Source organism: Odontesthes bonariensis, chromosome 12 (genome assembly GCF_027942865.1).
Source record: "Odontesthes bonariensis isolate fOdoBon6 chromosome 12, fOdoBon6.hap1, whole genome shotgun sequence".
Taxonomy (NCBI): Eukaryota; Metazoa; Chordata; class Actinopteri; order Atheriniformes; family Atherinopsidae; genus Odontesthes; species Odontesthes bonariensis.
In genome coordinates this window covers 1,638,515-1,661,233 of record NC_134517.1, presented here as the reverse complement: position 1 = coordinate 1,661,233, position 22,719 = coordinate 1,638,515, and the positions used below count along the sequence as shown (strand labels likewise).

Genomic DNA, 22,719 nt, shown 5'->3' with positions numbered 1-22,719 from the left:
GGTCATGATACATTTACAGGTTTAACAGTTTAAAAGAATTTGGGTGGAGCATGTTCTTATAATATAAATATAGATGATGCACGGAGGTGGCCTCTCAGGGTTAGAGAAGCTCATTTGTTCTACTGTCCAACGAGTCTGGTGATGGCAAAAGTCTTTATTTAAGAAAAAAAAATCAAGTTCAGCAGAATTTGAAAGAAACTTGTCATTCTTCAAATGTATTTAAAGCCTATTTTTCTTAGAATAAGTTACAGAGTGATGCATCAGGTTAAGCTGATGCTAGAGTGCCCTCTGCTGGATCACAAGGTGCACTAACAGTCTGATGCCATGCAGCCCATTGTCTGAAGCATGTGAACACTGTAACATCTGAGTTTGAAGAAGAAATGACACCACTGTCCATTGCAAGTATACAACGCAACTTTGCATGTTCACTCAGAATAAGCAACACGAGTGACTCTACATGCAGTGAGAGTTACAGCATGTGGACTTACTGTCTCCACCCCCTGGCTTGATGGGAGGTTGATTTCTGGTTTGTTGCTGACATACATAGATGGTAAGACGAGGCTGTATACATCTGGAAAATTTGAGCAGAGTGTAATATAAGTACCAGATGATCATGCAGAGCTGACATCCCTCCTGGTTTGCCCTCCTGTTCAATTGAACACCATCTGGGAATCTACAGTGCCTTGTGAAAGTATTCGGCCCCCTTGAACTTTTCAACTGTTTGCCACATTTCAGGCTTCAAACATAAAGATATAAAAAAAAAATTTTTGTGAAGAGTCAACAACAAGTGAGACACAATCGTGAAGTGGAATGAAATTTATTGGACGTGTCACACTTTTTAACAAATAAAAAACTGAAAAGTGGGGCGTGCAATATTATTCGGCCCCTTTACTTTCAGTGCAGCAAACTCACTCCAGAAGTTCAGTGAGGATCTCTGAATGATCCAATGTCCCAAATGACTGATGATGATAAATAGAATCCACCTGTGTGTAATCAGGTCTCCGTATAAATGCACCTGCTCTGTGATAGTCTCAGGGTTCTGTTCAAAGCGCAGAGAGCATCATGAAGACCAAGGAACACACCAGGCAGGTCCCAGATACTGTTGTGGAGAAGTTTAAAGCCAGATTTGGATACAAAAACATTTCCCAAGCTTTAAACATCCCAAGGAGCACTGTGCAAGCAATCATATTGGAATGGAAGGAGTATCAAACCACTGCAAATCTACCAAGACCCGGCCGTCCCTCTAAACTTTCATCTGGAACAAGGAGAAGACTGATCAGAGATGCAGCCCAGAGGCCCATGATCACTCTGGATGAACTGCAGAGATCTACAGCTGAGGTGGGAGAGTCTTAGCCTGGGCGAAAGCCGACTGTTGACTCCGTCAAACAGTCTGGAAAACCCCAAGAGGAATCCGTTTCCATGGAGGGTGGGACCTTACTCAGCAACTTAAATTAATTGGAGTTCCCTTAACCAATCAGTAATGTTTAGAAAGGACGTAGGTTATGCGCCGAGGTTCATGCTTACTCTCGCGAGGCTCTAGCCCGCGAATCACGCTTCCCACATCTGCTTTCATTATACCGGTACCATTTGAGAAATCAAACTTTTCCCAAAGCCAGTTGGAAGGAGAGCTACGACATCCTTGCCACTAACAAAATTGACGAGGCATTCCTCTTGCTCTTGTTTTAATTGTGTAATGCTCTCCAGAGTAGAGACAACTTCATGGATAGCTTCTAGCGTTCTTCCGTCGCCATGTTTATTTCCGCTGCGGTTAAACTACAATTATATGGACTACAATGGACTCCGCGCGTGAGTTCTGCGTCACCACTCGCAACTGTTTGCTGATTGGCAAAACACTGAGCGAACCGAGGTAGGGGGATTTGGCCAGACTATGTGCGGAGCCAAAATCTTTGGGCGGAAGTACGTAGGATGGCGTCGCCAGGCTAGGAGAGTCTGTCCATAGGACAACAATCAGTCGTACACTGCACAAAACTGGCCTTTATGGAAGAGTGGCAAGAAGAAAGCCATTTCTCAAAGATATCCATAAAAAGTCTGGTTTAAAGTTTGCCACAAACCACCTGGGGGACACACCAAACATGTGGAAGAAGGTGCTCTGGTCAGATGAAACCAAAATCCAACTGTTAGGCCACAATGCAAAATGATGTGTTTGGCGTAAAAGCAACACAGCTCATCACCCTGAACACACCATCCCCACTGTCAAACACGGTGGTGGCAGAATCATGGTTTGGGCCTACTTTTCGTCAGCAGGGACAGGGAAGATGGATGGGGCCAAATACAGGACCATTCTGGAAGAAAACCTGTTGGAGTCTGCAAGAGACCTGAGACTGGGACGGAGATTTATCTTCCAACAAGACAATGATCCAAAACATAAAGCCAAATCTACAATGGAATGGTTCCCAAATAAACATATCCAGGTGTTGGAATGGCCAAGTCAAAGTCCAGACCTGAATCCAATCGAATCTGTGGAAAGAGCTGAAGACTGCTGTTCACAAACGCTCTCCATCCAACCTCACTGAGCTCCAGCTGTACAGCAGGAAGAATGGGCAAGAATTTCAGTCTCTGATGTGCCAAACTGATAGACATACTCCAAGCGACTTGCAGCTGTAATTGCAGCAAAAGGCGGCGCTACAAAGTATTAACGTGAGGGGGCCGAATAATATTGCACGCCCCACTTTTCACTGATCTCACTGTGAAGCACTTTGTGAATCCTTTTCTGCGAAAAGTGCTATATAAATAAATTTTACTTACTTACTTACTTTTTTATTTGTTAAAAACGTTTGACACATCCAATACATTTCATTCCACTTCACGATTGTGTCCCACTTGTTGTTGATTCTTCACAAAATTTTTTATTTTATATCTTTGTCTGAAGCCTGAAATGTGGCAAACGGTTGAAAAGTTCAAGGGGGCCGAATACTTTCGCAAGGCACTGTATCCATCATCTATCCATCTGTTTTCTTACCCATCTTTCCATCCGTCTATAAAAACAAGAACTAATAGAATATTAACTGTAGTCTGCAGTCAGTCCCCTTTAGAGTAAAAGGTGAATCAGCTACATTTTAACATCACTTTTCTAGCCTTGTTGCACCCTAGAAATCCTATAGAGTGAATTACACATTCACACAGTGCTGCATATCTGCATATTGACTGTATTTGACCACACACACACACACACAGTGATGAGCACTTCGGGGGAAATGTAAGACCAGAGAAGTGAAGACTCAAACTAGTGACCTTTTAATGACAGACAATCCCTCTTCCTCCCATGCCTGCTCCATAGCATCACCTGCAGACGTTCCTTTAAGGTTGCGCATGAGCCTGCTTCATAGGGACAGCCAATGGTGCAACTGCACTGAGTAGTTTTATGTCTCACCTTCCTTTCATGGTGTTAAAAAGGCGAATGCCGTCTGCTGGCCCGCAAATCTGGATCAGATCCTCCCTGCTCATCCTCAAGAGATCAGCGCCTACAAGCACAGAAGAGAAAATCTGGCTCTGCTTGCTGCCCTCCTCTGCTAAACACATTTCACCAAAGTGACCGCCTGGACTATCCTGCGTTCCCCTGTCTGTAACAGTAAGTGGGAACTTTTTTGACCTTGTTACCTGAGAAGCTGGAGAAGAGCCTTGAGAAAGGCGAGAACCTGTGACGGTGCAGCCACTGCTGAGTGTCCTGCGGCGAGGACGCCGGCAGAAGATGCTACATGTCAAAAAGAAGAAGAGCTCTTGAAATGAGTATAGCAGCACAGCATCCACTGTCTCCAAATAATGGCCTAAAGGGGATAAGAGAGCAAGATTAACACTTTCTCATTGCCCCATTCTCCGTTACTTACATCAGTGCAGCCAGGCACGAACACCTCCCCTTGCTGGTTTGGAGAACAGTTGCTAGAGAAAAATGTGCATGGGGGAAAAAAAACAGACTTGGGTGATGATTTTTAAATAATTTGGTTTGAACTGTTTAAAGTACTCTTCCATGCCTCCGTGCATTCCTATTAACACCTTTATTTCTTTAATTCTCTCCAACATTGAGTCACATTTATATAAAATATTAACGGTTAGTATAGATCCTCTGCATGTGAACTCATGTTTCCTTTACCTTTGAGTAAGCCATTTAAATCCAGACTGGGGGTCCCCATCTCGTCCCTCCACCATGTTACTACAATACTTTAGAAGAAGCAAAGCAAATACTGGCTCCAGAACTCTTTTTCAGAGCCAGCATTTGCTTTTGTGTTTTTCTTGCCCACAGTAGTTGTTCCAGCATAGTTGGAAGGGCAGGGTGAGGTGGGGCATATCTATTTGGTTGCAATTAATGCTTTTATAGGTCCCTGCATCCCATATACTGGACCATCTAGCCCCTTTATAGTGCAAGAGCAGTAGAGATGTATGCATACAAACTGTCCTGACGGCCACTGATGGTGCTTTTAGCACAGGTTGTCCTGCTTTCATTGCACATCACTCCCACTCAGATTTAGGATTAGAATTTAGAGATTCAGGTCACTTTAGATCTTTGAAATGGTCAAGTTAGCTACCAAAGCAGTCAAATCAAATGTCTTTTTTACCACTGACCACGTACAAAAGATGGAAGTCATCCACTGTCAGTCCTGAAGCCAACGCAGAAGTGTTTTAAGGAGTGATATCAATAAAATACAGTGCACAGTGAAAATGAGTACACCCCTGTTGAAAAGTAACATTTTGAACAATATTTTAATACACACACAAGTTATTCCCAAAACGTGCATAGAGTAAGTTTAATACAACATCTGTTCAGCTTACAACAGAAAAGAAAGGTCAATAATATAACTTAAATGACATATTTGTCCATTTTTGTGAAATTATGCTGGTGCAAAAGTGAGTACACCCCTATGTTAAACTCCCTGAGAATGGGCCGTGTTGGCCCGAAATGTCATGAAATGAAAAGGCATTAAAAGGGAGGTCATCGTTGTGCGTTTCTTCCTTGCCTTACATTGAAATTTTACATTTTGAGTCTGCACCAGGCTAAAAGAGACGTGTGTGAGATTTGACTGAAATCCTATGGAGAGTATCATGATCTGCTTCAGTAGTCACAGTACATGTTGACAAGCATGTTTCTTTTGGTGAAATTCAGCTTCCTACTGTTGATGGCATCCATACAGCCCCAAACCATGTCACTCCCACTACTATGCTTGACTTTAAGCATGGGGCACTTTTCTTTGTACAAATCACTTTTTACCACCACACAGGCTTGACACCATCTAAAGCAAATTTGTTCATCTTGGTGTCATCAGATCACAGGACATGGTTCCAGCAATCCATATCCTTAGTTTGTTTGTCTCTGATGAGACAATGATAAACAAATTTGCTTTCGATGGTGTCAAGCCTGTGTGGTGGTAAAAAGTGATTTGTACAAAGAAAAGTGCCCCATGCTTAAAGTCAAGCATAGTAGTGGGAGTGACATGGTTTGGGGCTGTATGGATGCCATCAACAGTAGGAAGCTGAATTTCACCAAAAGAAACATGCTTGTCAACATGTACTGTGACTACTGAAGCAGATCATGATACTCTCCATAGGATTTCAGTCAAATCTCACACATGTCTCTTTTAGCCTGGTGCAGACTCAAAATGTAAAATTTCAATGTAAGGCAAGGATGAAACGCACAACGATGACCTCCCTTTTAATGCCTTTTCATTTCATGACATTTCGGGCCAACACGGCCCATTCTCAGGGAGTTTAACATAGGGGTGTACTCACTTTTGCACCAGCATAATTTCACAAAAATGGACAAATATGTCATTTAAGTTATATTATTGACCTTTCTTTTCTGTTGTAAGCTGAACAGATGTTGTATTAAACTTACTCTATGCACGTTTTGGGAATAACTTGTGTGTGTATTAAAATATTGTTCAAAATGTTACTTTTCAACAGGGGTGTACTCATTTTCACTGTGCACTGTACATCTCTAGCTCCAACAGATTCCAAATCAAATATAAATTTGTCTCAGGAATGCTAAAACGATCCCTTTTTCCATCAAGTATTCACAGTGTCGCTAGCCCCTTCTGACCACTGTCGTTTTTTGAAAATGGTTCCATAATCAGATAGATATTAGGCCTTTTAATCTCCATCCACATATGCAAATGTGGCCATTTTGTATTAAAGAACACAACAATGGCCGAATACAGAACTTCAGTCAACAAAACATCAGTTCAGAAACCAATGGGTGACGTCATAGAGGCTGCGTCCATCTTTTAGATCCAAGGGCTTGTGCAAACCAAGGTGACATGTGGTGAGAATGCTAACTTACCCATCTGTGAATCCACACGGCGTTGGTGAGCTGTGGTAAACTGGTGATGGAGTGCTGCTGCTGTGGTTGGTGAGATTTAGGGCATCGGGCCAAGGGGAGCACTTCAAAGTGAGACAGAGGAAAAAGAGCACGTAAGTGAAGATGTACACACAACCTCAGTGAGCTGAAATGCCAAAGTTCTGCCTGCATGCCCATAGATTTATGGTAATCCAATACATTTGTCCATGTGAAAAAGAAAGTGCACCCTCTTTTTACTCTATGGAATAATAAACTTATTGTTTGACTTAGGTCTTAAAACTCAGTGAATCCACCCTCAGCTGAACACATGACATATCACACTGTGTCATTATTTACTGAACAAAACCTGAGACAAAACACAGAAGCAGTGTGTGAAAGCTAAGTTTCAGCCCAGCTTTAGCTGTCGGACAGACGGCCTCACATCTGACTCTAGAACACTTTGGTATCCAGAGGAGTTGATGGTGGACTTAATGACTGCAAGGTGCCCAGGTCCTGTGGCTGCAGAACCAGCCCAGATCATCAGCCCTCCACCACCGTGCTTTACAGCTGGTGTGAGGTGTTTGTGCTGATATGCTGTGTTTGGTTTCCTCCAAACGTGCTGCTGTGCATTATGAGCAAACATCTCCACTTTGGTCTGCTCTGTCCAAAGGACATTGTTCCAGAAGTCTTGTGGTTTGTTCTGATGCAGCTTTGCAAACCTAAGCTGTGCTGCCATGTTCTTTTTAGAGAGAAGAGGCTTTCTCCTGCAGCCCTTCCACACAAGCCACACCTGTTCAGCCTGTTTCTAACTGTGCTGTCATGACCTTTAACCTTTAACATGCTAACTGAGGCCTGCAGAGTCTGAGACGTAGTTCTTGGGTTTCTGACCTTGGGGTGACCTTTAACCTTTAACATGCTAACTGAGGCCTGCAGAGTCTGAGATGTAGCTCTGGGTTTCTGACCTTGGGGTGACCTTGCTGGGACGTCCTCTCCTGGGAAGATTGACAGCTGTCCTGAATGTTTTCCACCTGTGAATAATCTTTCTCTCTGTAGAATGATGGACTCCAGATAGTTTGGAAACGGCCTTCTAACCCTTCCCAGGTTGATGGGCAGCAGCAGCTGCTTCTATGAGATCATTGCTGATGTCTTTCCTCCTTGGCATCGTGTTAACACACACCTGAATGCTGCAGAACTTCTGCTTTTATAGAGGAGCTCACACTGCCTGCTGATCAGTTAATCAGAGCATTGATCAGGTAAGGGTGGACATTACCTCATTTCAAGAGCTGATGAGGACCAGATCTTTTTTTATTATGTCCTGATACATAAAACATTGGAACTGAAAAGAGAGTGCACCTTCTTTTTCATATGCGCACGTGTAAATGTTCTAAAAACAGAACTTTAATGCTGTTTCTGCACGGTGCTGTGAGACTAAACTGCAGCGATTTAACATTACATTACGCTCTGATCGGGTTCATCTTTCCTCCAGTTGAATAACTCACTGAATTAACAGGAACACAGAACCGAATGATTCACATGATGTTCGAAGACATCGAAGTGACGCACCGCAAGAGCCCCAATCATTGACAAACGTCAGCAGCACTTTAAAAATGTGCCTCCAAAGTAGTGAAGTAACGTATTAACATGCGGGGATGTTTTACTGTTCCAACTGCTCCGGGTACAACGAGGCGAGGCGGAGGAGGAGGAAAGCATTCTGACTATGAATATTCAGGCAATGCACGGATTTATCATTCAGATGAATAAAGTTTGAACATTAAAGCACTTTTTACAGACTGAAATCAAACAAAGGGTCCTCTTAGATCTGCTCTGCAGCTCGGGGAAGCCTCACCTCTTTTAGCAGGGTGGTCTTGTGGGATGGTTGATACTTTTCTCTGTCTTGAGGGGTCTTTTTATCAATCTTTTCTCTGTCTGTCTTCAGTTTGCGATCAGCTCCTTTAGGCTTAAAACATTAGATAAATTCAGATGAACTCGGAGAATTCAGACTAAATGTTCATGGGGGGCAGCAACACAGTGTCCTACCTTAAAGACCTTGACCTGGCAGCTGGATGAATGAACGTGCTGCATGTATTCCCCGTGTTCGTTGGTGGTGAAAGTGTCCACCTGGACACGAAAGGGCACCCCTTTCTCCCCACCATGCTTCCGTGGGGTGAACTCAGTGCTGATGCAGTTGACCTGAAAAGACAAAAACAAATGGAGCCACCAAAGCCACCCAGTATCGTGGCGACGTTCAAACAGAATCCATCAGTACCTGAATGAAAACAGAAGCATTCTTGACAGGATCCCAGAGGAATTCAATGGTGTTGAGGTGCAGAGCGTCTGAGCGAGGTTCCAGTATCCCCACTGACAGCGGGATGTCTGCAAGTAAGGAGGCATCACCCAGTTCAGCTGTGCTTTAAAGAACACGGACATCTTCATTTTGGTTATCCAGTAAATTCAAATGTCCTTCTTAGATATGCCTCCTGCTCAGGTGGGTTCTGGACATTCAGTGAGGACATCCATGATAAACAGACACGTTTATCTGTCAGTGTTTGATCTGAGTCATATGAGTGGGTAGGACATATTTTAGCTGATGTGGTGGTGTGCTTTACTCACCGATATCCAAGATCCGGTCTCCCGGTCTGTTCCACCTCCACCCCTCCAGCTGCTGGTGCTCCATGTACTGCAGCCGGCGGTCATGAAACACCACACGCACAATGCTCTGTGGACAGGCAGGATCAGGCTTCAGGCTGAAGAACAGCTACTGATGGAGCGGGGCAGTTTGCACAGTGCTGAACAGCTGAGCTGTTGTGCAAACTGCAAACTGCCCCGCTGTATTTATTTATTAAAAGATGTGTCATTCGGCAAGGGTAAGGAGTTAAAACATCATGGTAAGTTTCAGCTTGATTCAACCCATCATACTGTAGTTATCCTTCAAACAAAGATATCTGAACAAGAGATCCGTGTGAGATTATCTAACGACAGTGACCTTCCTCCTGCAACATAGAGTTCCCACATCCACTAATGTGTTTACATGAGAGGAAAAGATCCAGCAAAGACCTGACACAGGAGCTGAGAGATGCATCTGGACCTTCAGCTGATCCATCTGCTGTTGGCCCAAGCCTCATCAGAAATGGGCTCCATGGAAGGGTGGCTGTCAAGAAGCCGTTCTTAAGGAAGGGAAACGGGGAGAAAAGGCTGAGCTGTGCCAAAGGACACAAGAAGTGGGCTGAAAATCAGTGGCAGCAGGTCTGATGGAGGGATGAATCCTCCCCAGAGCCCGGAGCTCAACATTACTGAAGCAGTGTGGGATCATGTTGGCAGAGAACGGAACAAAAGGCAGCCCACATCCAAAGAAGAGCTTTGGGATGTCCTTCAAGAAGCCTGGAGAACTATTCCTGAAGACTCCTTAAAGAAAGGACAGAAAGCTCGTCTGAGAGGGTTCAGGCTGTGTTGGAGGAGAAAGGAGCTCAGAGCAGATATTCACTTTAAAGCTGCTCAGAACTGAACTAACTGAAATGCAAATACAGCCTGAGTCAAAAAGGCTTTTTCACTGTTTACTTATAGTTATTTATTTCCTTTTTTCCTGAAATGAGGGGTATCTCCAGGGTACCTTATTTACCTCTTATTACCCTTTTCTTATGGAATGTGGGAACTCTGATCAGAGAAAGTCTTTGTCTTGTTTTTCTCAACAATATCTAATGTGTAAAGCAGCTGTCTTTTTTAAACAGGGCATGAAAAGTGTCAACAAATGAAATGAACAACCTGCAGAAACATGTACCATTGGGATATTTATGTAGGGAGGCTGACGCATGACTGAGCACCAGAACACAAACAGTTCTGGATCCACTACGTCATGTGTTTGCATAGATGCCACCTGCCACATTCTTGTGATTCTAGGATGCTACAGGTGAAATGTTTGGCTCTCTAGCTCAGGCAGTCTGACCACAGAGACACGTAGAGAGGATGCCCTCAGAGAAATCAAAGAAATTGACTTGAGTGTGCTGATAATTGCCTTTTAAATGAGCCACTTTCAACTTGCATCTGAAATTTATTCTTTTACAATGTGAGTGGCACAAAACCTGCGAGATGAGGATGAAAGTAGCATAACGGACATGAAAGGCTGCTATTGGGCTTTATCCATACAGCACTGGCATCAGATATTTACAAATTTGTTTTTCTTATCTCAGCTGAACAAAGTGTCTTCTGACAGGCTACAATCATACAGATGCCCATGTCTTGATGGAGAAATCCCAGTAAGGCAGACAGAAGCAGAGTGGCATGATCACATGAGCCAAAGCAGGAGCGTGTGTGCTGGAAGAGTGAAAGCGAGGTGGTGTTTGTCAGTTTCAGGAGAGAGGAAGGGTAAGTTTGGGTGATAGTACCAAGCTCTGCGAGGCTGACACCCCACCCCTGAAGTGGAAGGGAGGGTTGACGGACCTGCCACAAACCATGGAAGTAAGACTTTGAAAACAGACAAGAGAAGAAAGAGGAAGAGGTCACATGAATGTTAAAAAACAGACATACATAATACCTTACACCTACCTTTACATATTTGCTGCTTATATCTGTATACTCCACTAGCTTTCTGTTAAGCATACGGATTTCGTAGGACTGACCTACATTTTAAAACATTAAAAAAAACCTGATTAAAATTGAAAAATGGGAAATCAATCAATCAGTAAAGAGGGGCAGTGGAGATAGAAACTCAATCAAAATAGAAACCCTCGAAGCCAGATATCAAGGCCAGCAACTTTTGCATATCTCCATCATGATCAAATACAGTACATGAAGCTCCTTATCAGCAAATGTGATTGAAATAGCCAATGAGGGGAAAGACTAACAGCTGCATCAGTGCTTCTCTGATTTGAAACCAGGGCACCTACCCTGATGGCAATTATCCTCTAAGCCACACATGCCACCTGTACATTTCAGTGTAACTGTTGGATGTTGCAGCAAGCTTGCTTTCATTAAACGTTTTACTCCAGACAAATTACTGCAGGGCAGTGAAGCCGGGCAAACAAAGAGCACAAGCAAAGAATAGGTCGGGAAAAGGACCAATCAGAAGGAGGTAGAGACTGATTCAAGTGGAGGAGGAACAAACAGAAGGAAGAGAGGAGGGTGAATTAGATTGGAGGATGAAAATCTGACAAATTAACAGACATGTTGAAGCTCATGTTGCCTGGATGAACACATCAATGCTTTTAAAACCACTGATTTCTCTAATTCAGCCATACTGAAAGCCTTCTTAGTGTTTGTGGCCAACTGCACATGTAGAATATCACAGTGTTACAGGCCAGTCGATAGCTTACTCCAAACAGATAATTATGGAGGCAATAAAATCTGTAAAGATACTCATTTCTGAAATTCAAGCACTTCATGAGACTGTCAAAATGTGAATACAACTGAATTTTGACATTTTCTATGAACTTCATCTTCACCTTCCTAACCCTGCATGTTATGAAGGAAGTATCTGCAGCCTTTAATCTTCCTCACTCCCGCCTTTTATTGCAGAATGGAGCTTACAGGGTTTTATCTTCATGACTTTGAACACTAGTCTGTGTTGTCTGGTTTGGGGCATTGCGCAACAGCTGAGTTAACTAGTAACTGTCATCTTATCCATCCATCCATCATCTACCGCTTCTCCGGGGGTCGGGTCGCGGGGGCAGCAGCTTGAGCAGAGAAACCCAGATGTCCCTGTCCCCGGCCACTTCCTCCAGCTCTTCTGGGGGGACCCCGAGGCGTTCCCAGGCCAGCCGAGAAACATAGTCTCTCCAACGTGTCCTGGGTCTTCCCCGGGGCCTCTTCCCAGTGGGACGGGCCCGGAACACCTCACCAGGGAGGTCACCCTATCTCTAAGGGAGAGCCCGACACCCTGCGGAGGAAACTCATTTCGGCCGCTTGCAATCTCATTCTTTCGGTCACTACCCACAGCTCGTGACCATAGGTGAGGGTAGGAACATAGATTGACCGGTAAATCGAGAGCTTGGCCTTCTGGCTCAGCTCCTTCTTCACCACGACGGGCCGGTGCAGAGCCCGCATCACTGCAGACGCCGCACCGATCCGTCTGTCAATCTCCTGCTCCATTCGTCCCTCACTCGTGAACAAGACCCCGAGATACTTGAAGTCCTCCACTTGGGGAAGGATCTCATTCCCGACCCGGAGAGGGCATTCCACCCTTTTCCGGCCAAGGACCATGGTCTCAGATTTGGAGGTGCTGATTCTCATCCCAGCCGCTTCACACTCGGCTGCGAACCGCTCCAGTGAGAGCTGAAGGTCATGGCCCGACGACGCCAACAGAACCGCATCGTCCGCAAAAAGCAGAGACCCGATTCTGAGGTTGCCAAACCAGACCCCCTCAACGCCCTGGCTGCGCCTAGAAATTCTGTCCATAAAAATTATGAACAGAATCGGTGACATGAGCTATGTTGTCCGGGGCTTTAAGCCCCTGGTAGGGTCACCTATGGCAAACAGATCCTAGATGAGGGACCAGACAAAGAACAGCTCATAAAACCCCTATGATGATGGACAATATTGGACGCCCGGACGCGGGTCACCGGGGCCTCCCCCTGGAGCCAGGCCCAGGGGTGGGGCCTGCCGGCGAGCGCCTGGTGGCCGGGTCTGTGCCCGTGGGGCTCGGTCGGGCAGCCCGAAGAAATTACACGGGTCCCCCTTCTGACGGGCTCACCACCCGTGGGAGGGGCCATGGGGGTCGGGTGCAGTGTGAGCTGGGCGGCAGCCGAAGGCGGAGACCTTGGCGGTCTGATCCTCGGCTACTGAAGCTAGCTCTTGGGACGTGGAACGTCACCTCTCTGCTGGGGAAGGAGCCTGAGCTGGTGTGCGAGGCTGAGCGGTTCCGGCTAGATATAGTAGGACTCACCTCGACGCATGGCTTGGGCTCCGGAACCAGCCTCCTCGAGAGGGGTTGGACTCTCTTCCACTCTGGAGTTTCCCGTGGTGAGAGGCGTAGAGCAGGTGTGGGCATACTTATTGCCCCCCGGCTGTGCGCCTGTACATTGGGGTTTACCCCGGTGGACGAGAGGGTAGCCTCCCTCCGCCTTAGGGTGGGGGGACGGGTCCTGACTGTTATTTGTGCTTATGCACCGAATGGCAGTTCAGAGTACCCACCCTTTTTTGGAGTCCCTGGAGGAGGCACTGGAGAGTGCTCCTCTGGGAGACTCCCTCGTCCTGCTGGGGGACTTCAATGCTCACGTGGGCAATGACAGTGAGACCTGGAGGGGCGTGATTGGGAGGAATGGCCCCCCCGATCTGAATCAGAGTGGTGTTTTGTTATTGGACTTCTGTGCTCGTCACGGACTGTCCATAACGAACACCATGTTCAGGCATAAGGGTGTCCATATGTGCACTTGGCACCAGGACACCCTAGGCCACAGCTCGATGATCGACTTTGTGGTTGTATCGTCGGACTTGCGGCCGTATGTCCTGGACACTCCGGTGAAGAGAGGGGCAGAGCTGTCAACTGATCACCAGCTGGTGGTGAGTTGGCTTCGCTGGTGGGGGAAGAAGCCGGTCAGACCTGGCAGGCCCAAACGTATTGTGAGGGTCTGTTGGGAACGGTTGGCGGAATCCCCTGTAAGGAGGAGTTTCAACTCCCACCTCCGGCAGAGCTTCAACCATGTCCCGGGGGAGGTGGGGGACATTGAGCCCGAATGGGCCATGTTCCGTGCCTCCATTGTTGAGGCGGCCGACCGGAGCTGTGGCCGTAAGGTGGTCGGTGCCTGTCGTGGCGGGAACCCCCGAACCCGCTGGTGGACACCAGTGGTGAGGGAAGCCGTCAAGCTGAAGAAGGAGTCCTATCGGGCCTTTTTGGCCAGTGGGACTCTGGAAGCAGCTGATGGGTACCGACAGGCCAAGCGGAATGCGGCCTCGGCGGTTGCTGAGGCAAAAACTCGGGCTTGGGAGGAGTTCGGGGAGGCCATGGAGAACGACTTCCGGACGGCCTCTAGGAGTTTCTGTTCCACCATCCGGCGGCTCAGGGGGGGGAAGCGGTGAACCGTCAACACCGTGTATGGTGAGAGCGGGGCTCTGCTGACCTCAACTAGGGACGTCGTGAGTCGGTGGGGGGAATACTTCGAGGGCCTCCTCAATCCTACCGACACGCCTTCCGATGAGGAAGCAGAGTTGGGGAGCTCGGATGTGGGGCCTCCCATTTCTGGGGCTGAGGTTGCCGAGGTGGTCAAAAAACTCCTCGGTGGCAAGGCCCCGGGGGTGGATGAGGTCCGTCCTGAGTTCCTCAAGGCTCTGGATGTTGTAGGGCTGTTTTGATTGACATGCCTCTGCAGCATCGCGTGGACATCGGGGGCAGTGCCTCTGGACTGGCAGATCGGGGTGGTGGTCCCCCTCTTTAAAAAGGGGGACCGGAGGATGTGTTCCAACTATAGGGGGATCACACTCCTCAGCCTCCCTGGTAAGGTCTATTCGGGGGTACTGGAGAGGAGGATCCGCCGGATAGTCGAATCTCGTATTCAGGAGGTGCAGTGTGGTTTTCGTCCTGGCCGTGGAACAGTGGACCAGCTCTATACCCTCCGCAGGATCCTGGAGGGTGCATGGGAGTTCGCCCAACCGGTCTACATGTGTTTTGTGGACTTGGAGAAGGCGTTCGACCGTGTCCCTCGGGGACTCTTGTGGGGGGTGCTCCGGGAGTATGGAGTGCCGGACTCCTTGATATGGGCTGTTCGGTCTCTGTATGACCGGTGTCAGAGTTTGGTCCGCATTGCCGGCAGTAAGTCGGACATGTTTCCTGTGAGGGTTGGACTCCGTCAGGGCTGCCCTTTGTCACTGTCATCTTAAATCAGGTTAATTTAGCAAGGTTTATCCTAACCCAGACTTATAAATGAACCTGAAACGCCACCTCAGTAGGCCTTAATATAACACTGCTGCTGCTAAGGTTACATGTGACAAAATGAGCTCCATCCATTCAGTGATACACGTTCACCAAGCTGAGCAGATAGCTACCTTGGTTTAGGTAGGTGAGAGTCTCCTCCTGCTGTTTGACAGCCGGTGATGTGGCTGCACACAGATTGTACTGGAATGGGGTCCTCTTGGCACCATTTTCAGCCATAAGCCTGGCTTCTTCGTTCTTCAAGAAAGGTGCCAGAGCCTCTCTGAAAGAGAGCACAAATTATTATTATTTTTTTTTTAATTATTAACTTTATTTGTTATAGAGGGACAGTGTACACTAATTGACATTTTACAAAGAAAATGTAAATGCACCCAATTATAGCCAAAAGGCTAGTTTCCATTGGTAGTCCCCCTGCCAGAAGGAGCATGGCAAAATTACCTATTAATTAAAAGAATAAATTACAGCCAAAAAAGCAAGCAAAACAAAAATAAAATAAAACAATTACAATACATATAAAAAAAACAGATGTGTTACACATCTGTCTACAACCCACCCAAACCCAACACACGCACAGAGCAGAGCGAGGATAAATGCCATTGTCTTGTTTTCCTTTTTATCTTATCACTTCCAGCGCTCACGGTAACAAAGGTGCAAAAGGTTGATTTTTTTTTAAAAGAATGTTCTCATGGAACTCAGCTAGATGTTTAAAAGAGTTTTGTTGGAATTTAAATCAAAATCAGCTTTAAAATGAAAAATGTTCATTTTACATCTTCACTGAATAAGAATAATACCAATACAGACACAATTGAAATTAACAGCAGAGCTCATCTTAAAAGGTGATGCTCCATGCTACTGCTGCAGCTTCCACACACCTGTTCCACACATGACTGAAGCTTCCACACACATGTTCCACACGTGACTGAAGCTTCCACACACCTGTTCCTCACATGACTGAAGCTTCCACACACGTTCCACACATGACTGAAGCTTCCACACACGTTCCACACATGACTGAAGCTTCCACACACCTGTTCCACACATGACTGAAGCTTCCACACACGTTCCACACATGACTGAAGCTTCCACACACCTGTTCCACACATGACTGAAGCTTCCACACACACGTTCCACACATGACTGAAGCTTCCACACACACGTTCCACACATGACTGAAGCTTCCACACACACGTTCCACACATGACTGAAGCTTCCACACACCTGTTCCACACATGACTGAAGCTTCCACACACCTGTTCCACACATGACTGAAGCTTCCACACACACGTTCCACACATGACTGAAGCTTCCACACACGTTCCACACATGACTGAAGCTTCCACACACGTTCCACACATGACTGAAGCTTCCACACACATGTTCCACACATGACTGAAGCTTCCACACACGTTCCACACATGACTGAAGCTTCCACACACACGTTCCACACATGACTGAAGCTTCCACACACGTTCCACACATGACTGAAGCTTCCACACACGTTCCACACATGACTGAAGCTTCCACACACATGTTCCACACATGACTGAAGCTTCCACACACATGTTCCACACATGACTGAAGCTTCCACACCTGTTCCACACATGACTGAAGCTTCCACACACGTTCCACACATGACTGAAGCTTCCACACACGTTCCACACATGACTGAAGCTTCCACACACGTTCCACACATGACTGAAGCTTCCACACACATGTTCCACACATGACTGAAGCTTCCACACACCTGTTCCACACATGACTGAAGCTTCCACACACGTTCCACACATGACTGAAGCTTCCACACACATGTTCCACACATGACTGAAGCTTCCACATACCTGTTCCACACATGACTGAAGCTTCCACACACATGTTCCACACATGACTGAACCTTCCACACACATGTTCCACACATGACTGAAGCTTCCACACACATGTTCCACACATGACTGAAGCTTCCACACACCTGTTCCACACATGACTGAAGCTTCCACACACGTTCTACACATGACTGAAGCTTCCACACACGTTCCACACATGACTGAAGCTTCCACACACGTTCCACACATGACTGAAGCTTCCACACACACGTTCCACACATGACTGAAGCTTCCACACACCTGTTCCACACATGACTGAAGCTTCCACACACGTTCCACACATGACTGAAGCTTCCACACACCTGTTCCACACATGACTGAAGCTTCCACACACCTGTTCCACACATGACTGAAGCTTCCACACACGTTCCACACATGACTGAAGCTTCCACACACGTTCCACACATGACTGAAGCTTCCACACACACGTTCCACACATGACTGAAGCTTCCACACACGTTCCACACATGACTGAAGCTTCCACACACGTTCCACACATGACTGAAGCTTCCACACACACGTTCCACACATGACTGAAGCTTCCACACACCTGTTCCACACATGACTGAAGCTTCCACACACCTGTTCCACACATGACTGAAGCTTCCACACACATGTTCCACACATGACTGAAGCTTCCACACACATGTTCCACACATGACTGAAGCTTCCACACACATGTTCCACACATGACTGAAGCTTCCACACACATGTTCCACACATGACTGAAGCTTCCACACACGTTCCACACATGACTGAAGCTTCCACACACGTTCCACACGACTGAAGCTTCCACACACCTGTTCCACACATGACTGAAGCTTCCACACACACGTTCCACACATGACTGAAGCTTCCACACACCTGTTCCACACATGACTGAAGCTTCCACACACGTTCCACACATGACTGAAGCTTCCACACACGTTCCACACATGACTAAAGCTTCCACACACATGTTCCACACATGACTGAAGCTTCCACACACACGTTCCACACATGACTGAAGCTTCCACACACATGTTCCACACATGACTGAAGCTTCCACACACCTGTTCCACACATGACTGAAGCTTCCACACACATGTTCCACACATGACTGAAGCTTCCACACACGTTCCACACATGACTGAAGCTTCCACACACATGTTCCACACACGACTGAAGCTTCCACACACATGTTCCACACACGACTGAAGCTTCCACACAGATGTTCCACACACGACTGAAGCTTCCACACACGTTCCACACATGACTGAAGCTTCCACACACATGTTCCACACATGACTGAAGCTTCCACACACCTGTTCCACACATGACTGAAGTTTCCACACACGTTCCACACATGACTGAAGCTTCCACACACCTGTTCCACAAATGACTGAAGCTTCCACACACCTGTTCCACACATGACTGAAGCTTCCACACACCTGTTCCACAAATGACTGAAGCTTCCACACACATGTTCCACAAATGACTGAAGCTTCCACACACCTGTTCCACACATGACTGAAGCTTCCACACACCTGTTCCACACATGACTGAAGCTTCCACACACCTGTTCCACACATGACTGAAGCTTCCACACACCTGTTCCACAAATGACTGAAGCTTCCACACACGTTCCACACATGACTGAAGCTTCCACACACATGTTCCACACATGACTGAAGCTTCCACACACCTGTTCCACACATGACTGAAGCTTCCACACACATGTTCCACAAATGACTGAAGCTTCCACACACGTTCCACACATGACTGAAGCTTCCACACACATGTTCCACACATGACTGAAGCTTCCACACACGTTCCACACATGACTGAAGCTTCCACACACATGTTCCACACATGACTGAAGCTTCCACACACCTGTTCCACACATGACTGAAGCTTCCACACACCTGTTCCACACATGACTGAAGCTTCCACACACCTGTTCCACACATGACTGAAGCTTCCACACACCTGTTCCACACATGACTGAAGCTTCCACACACATGTTCCACACATGACTGAAGCTTCCACACACCTGTTCCACACATGACTGAAGCTTCCACACACGTTCCACACATTACTGAAGCTTCCACACACATGTTCCACACATGACTGAAGCTTCCACACACGTTCCACACATGACTGAAGCTTCCACACACCTGTTCCACACATGACTGAAGCTTCCACACACCTGTTCCACACATGACTGAAGCTTCCACACACATGTTCCACACATGACTGAAGCTTCCACACACCTGTTCCACACATGACTGAAGCTTCCACACACCTGTTCCACAAATGACTGAAGCTTCCACACACATGTTCCACAAATGACTGAAGCTTCCACACACCTGTTCCACACATGACTGAAGCTTCCACACACCTGTTCCACACATGACTGAAGCTTCCACACACCTGTTCCACACATGACTGAAGCTTCCACACACCTGTTCCACAAATGACTGAAGCTTCCACACACGTTCCACACATGACTGAAGCTTCCACACACATGTTCCACACATGACTGAAGCTTCCACACACCTGTTCCACACATGACTGAAGCTTCCACACACCTGTTCCACACATGACTGAAGCTTCCACACACATGTTCCACAAATGACTGAAGCTTCCTCACACGTTCCACACATGACTGAAGCTTCCACACACATGTTCCACACATGACTGAAGCTTCCACACACATGTTCCACACATGACTGAAGCTTCCACACACGTTCCACACATGACTGAAGCTTCCACACACATGTTCCACACATGACTGAAGCTTCCACACACCTGTTCCACACATGACTGAAGCTTCCACACACCTGTTCCACACATGACTGAAGCTTCCACACACCTGTTCCACACATGACTGAAGCTTCCACACACATGTTCCACACATGACTGAAGCTTCCACACACCTGTTCCACACATAACTGAAGCTTCCACACACCTGTTCCACAAATGACTGAAGCTTCCACACACATGTTCCACAAATGACTGAAGCTTCCACACACCTGTTCCACACATGACTGAAGCTTCCACACACCTGTTCCACACATGACTGAAGCTTCCACACACCTGTTCCACACATGACTGAAGCTTCCACACACCTGTTCCACAAATGACTGAAGCTTCCACACACGTTCCACACATGACTGAAGCTTCCACACACATGTTCCACACATGACTGAAGCTTCCACACACCTGTTCCACACATGACTGAAGCTTCCACACACCTGTTCCACACATGACTGAAGCTTCCACACACATGTTCCACAAATGACTGAAGCTTCCACACACGTTCCACACATGACTGAAGCTTCCACACACATGTTCCACACATGACTGAAGCTTCCACACACATGTTCCACACATGACTGAAGCTTCCACACACGTTCCACACATGACTGAAGCTTCCACACACATGTTCCACACATGACTGAAGCTTCCACACACCTGTTCCACACATGACTGAAGCTTCCACACACCTGTTCCACACATGACTGAAGCTTCCACACACCTGTTCCACACATGACTGAAGCTTCCACACACATGTTCCACACATGACTGAAGCTTCCACACACCTGTTCCACACATGACTGAAGCTTCCACACACGTTCCACACATGACTGAAGCTTCCACACACATGTTCCACACATGACTGAAGCTTCCACACACGTTCCACACATGACTGAAGCTTCCACACACCTGTTCCACACATGACTGAAGCTTCCACACACCTGTTCCACACATGACTGAAGCTTCCACACACCTGTTCCACACATGACTGAAGCTTCCACATACCTGTTCCACACATGACTGAAGCTTCCACACACATGTTCCACACATGACTGAAGCTTCCACACACATGTTCCACACATGACTGAAGCTTCCACACACGTTCCACACATGACTGAAGCTTCCACACACCTGTTCCACACATGACTGAAGCTTCCACACACACGTTCCACACATGACTGAAGCTTCCACACACCTGTTCCACACATGACTGGAGCTTCCACACACGTTCCACACATGACTGAAGCTTCCACACACCTGTTCCACACATGACTGAAGCTTCCACACACCTGTTCCACACATGACTGAAGCTTCCACACACCTGTTCCACACATGACTGAAGCTTCCACATACCTGTTCCACACATGACTGAAGCTTCCACACACATGTTCCACACATGACTGAAGCTTCCACACACATGTTCCACACATGACTGAAGCTTCCACACACATGTTCCACACATGACTGAAGCTTCCACACACATGTTCCACACATGACTGAAGCTTCCACACACGTTCCACACATGACTGAAGCTTCCACACACGTTCCACACATGACTGAAGCTTCCACACACGTTCCACACATGACTGAAGCTTCCACACACACGTTCCACACATGACTGAAGCTTCCACACACCTGTTCCACACATGACTGAAGCTTCCACACACGTTCCACACATGACTAAAGCTTCCACACACACGTTCCACACATGACTGAAGCTTCCACACACACGTTCCACACATGACTGAAGCTTCCACACACCTGTTCCACACATGACTGAAGCTTCCACACACATGTTCCACACATGACTGAAGCTTCCACACACCTGTTCCACACATGACTGAAGCTTCCACACACATGTTCCACACATGACTGAAGCTTCCACACACATGCTCCACACATGACTGAAGCTTCCACACACGTTCCACACACGACTGAAGCTTCCACACACATGTTCCACACACGACTGAAGCTTCCACACACGTTCCACACACGACTGAAGCTTCCACACACCTGTTCCACACATGACTGAAGCTTCCACACACCTGTTCCACACATGACTGAAGCTTCCACACACACGTTCCACACATGACTGAAGCTTCCACACACGTTCCACACATGACTGAAGCTTCCACACACGTTCCACACATGACTGAAGCTTCCACACACATGTTCCACACATGACTGAAGCTTCCACACACGTTCCACACATGACTGAAGCTTCCACACACACGTTCCACACATGACTGAAGCTTCCACACACGTTCCACACATGACTGAAGCTTCCACACACGTTCCACACATGACTGAAGCTTCCACACACATGTTCCACACATGACTGAAGCTTCCACACACATGTTCCACACATGACTGAAGCTTCCACACACACGTTCCACACATGACTGAAGCTTCCACACCTGTTCCACACATGACTGAAGCTTCCACACACGTTCCACACATGACTGAAGCTTCCACACACGTTCCACACATGACTGAAGCTTCCACACACATGTTCCACACATGACTGAAGCTTCCACACACCTGTTCCACACATGACTGAAGCTTCCACACACGTTCCACACATGACTGAAGCTTCCACACACATGTTCCACACATGACTGAAGCTTCCACATACCTGTTCCACACATGACTGAAGCTTCCACACACATGTTCCACACATGACTGAACCTTCCACACACATGTTCCACACATGACTGAAGCTTCCACACACATGTTCCACACATGACTGAAGCTTCCACACACCTGTTCCACACATGATGGAAGTTTCCACACACGTTCTACACATGACTGAAGCTTCCACACACGTTCCACACATGACTGAAGCTTCCACACACGTTCCACACATGACTGAAGCTTCCACACACACGTTCCACACA

General features: G+C 47.0%; 1 protein-coding gene across 1 annotated transcript in view; it reads right to left on the bottom strand.

The window, feature by feature from the left end:
- tfcp2l1 (transcription factor CP2-like 1) overlaps positions 1-22,719 on the bottom strand; it is a 28,342-nt gene that overhangs the window by 1,035 nt on the left and 4,588 nt on the right. The window contains exons 2-12 of the mRNA XM_075478611.1: positions 15,257-15,405; positions 10,826-10,899; positions 8,897-9,002; positions 8,553-8,659; positions 8,324-8,476; positions 8,133-8,243; positions 6,290-6,390; positions 3,846-3,897; positions 3,619-3,712; positions 3,392-3,482; positions 489-571 (exon numbers count right to left, since the gene is read on the bottom strand). Coding sequence (XP_075334726.1) covers positions 489-571; positions 3,392-3,482; positions 3,619-3,712; positions 3,846-3,897; positions 6,290-6,390; positions 8,133-8,243; positions 8,324-8,476; positions 8,553-8,659; positions 8,897-9,002; positions 10,826-10,899; positions 15,257-15,405 — 1,121 coding nt within the window. The remainder of the gene's footprint in view (positions 1-488; positions 572-3,391; positions 3,483-3,618; positions 3,713-3,845; positions 3,898-6,289; positions 6,391-8,132; positions 8,244-8,323; positions 8,477-8,552; positions 8,660-8,896; positions 9,003-10,825; positions 10,900-15,256; positions 15,406-22,719) is intronic.